This window comes from Pterocles gutturalis, unplaced genomic scaffold (genome assembly GCF_000699245.1).
Source record: "Pterocles gutturalis isolate BGI_N339 unplaced genomic scaffold, ASM69924v1 scaffold29408, whole genome shotgun sequence".
Taxonomy (NCBI): Eukaryota; Metazoa; Chordata; class Aves; order Pterocliformes; family Pteroclidae; genus Pterocles; species Pterocles gutturalis.
This window is the reverse complement of record NW_010123902.1, coordinates 1280-1559: the sequence shown is the minus strand read 5'-3', so window position 1 is coordinate 1559 and position 280 is coordinate 1280. Positions and strand designations below refer to the sequence as shown.

Here is a 280-nt window from a genome sequence, read left to right as displayed (position 1 = left end):
GACCTGCACTGTGGTGGGTGACGTGCCCTTCCAGCTCAAGCCGGCCAGTGAGGGTGAAGGGGAGCCACAGAACAAGCGCAAGTATTTCCTCCATACCTCGGCCCCTCTGGACTACGAGGCTGTCCGTGACTACAACGTGGTGATCGTGGCTGTGGACTCAGGCAGCCCCAGCTTGTCCAGCAACAACTCCTTGCTGGTGCGGGTTGGGGACACTAACGACAACCCTCCCGTGTTCAGCCAGGCCGTGCTGGAGGTCTCCTTCCCAGAGAACAACTTGCCT

General features: G+C 60.4%; 1 protein-coding gene across 1 annotated transcript in view; it reads left to right on the top strand.

Moving 5' to 3' along the window:
• Window positions 1-7: 7 nt before the first annotated feature.
• Window positions 8-280, top strand: part of LOC104465165 (protocadherin-7-like) — a gene marked incomplete at both ends in the record, with an annotated part of 1548 nt that continues 1275 nt past the window's right edge. The window contains one exon of the mRNA XM_010078103.1: window positions 8-276. Within this exon, the coding sequence (XP_010076405.1) occupies window positions 8-276 (269 nt within the window). The remainder of the gene's footprint in view (window positions 277-280) is intronic.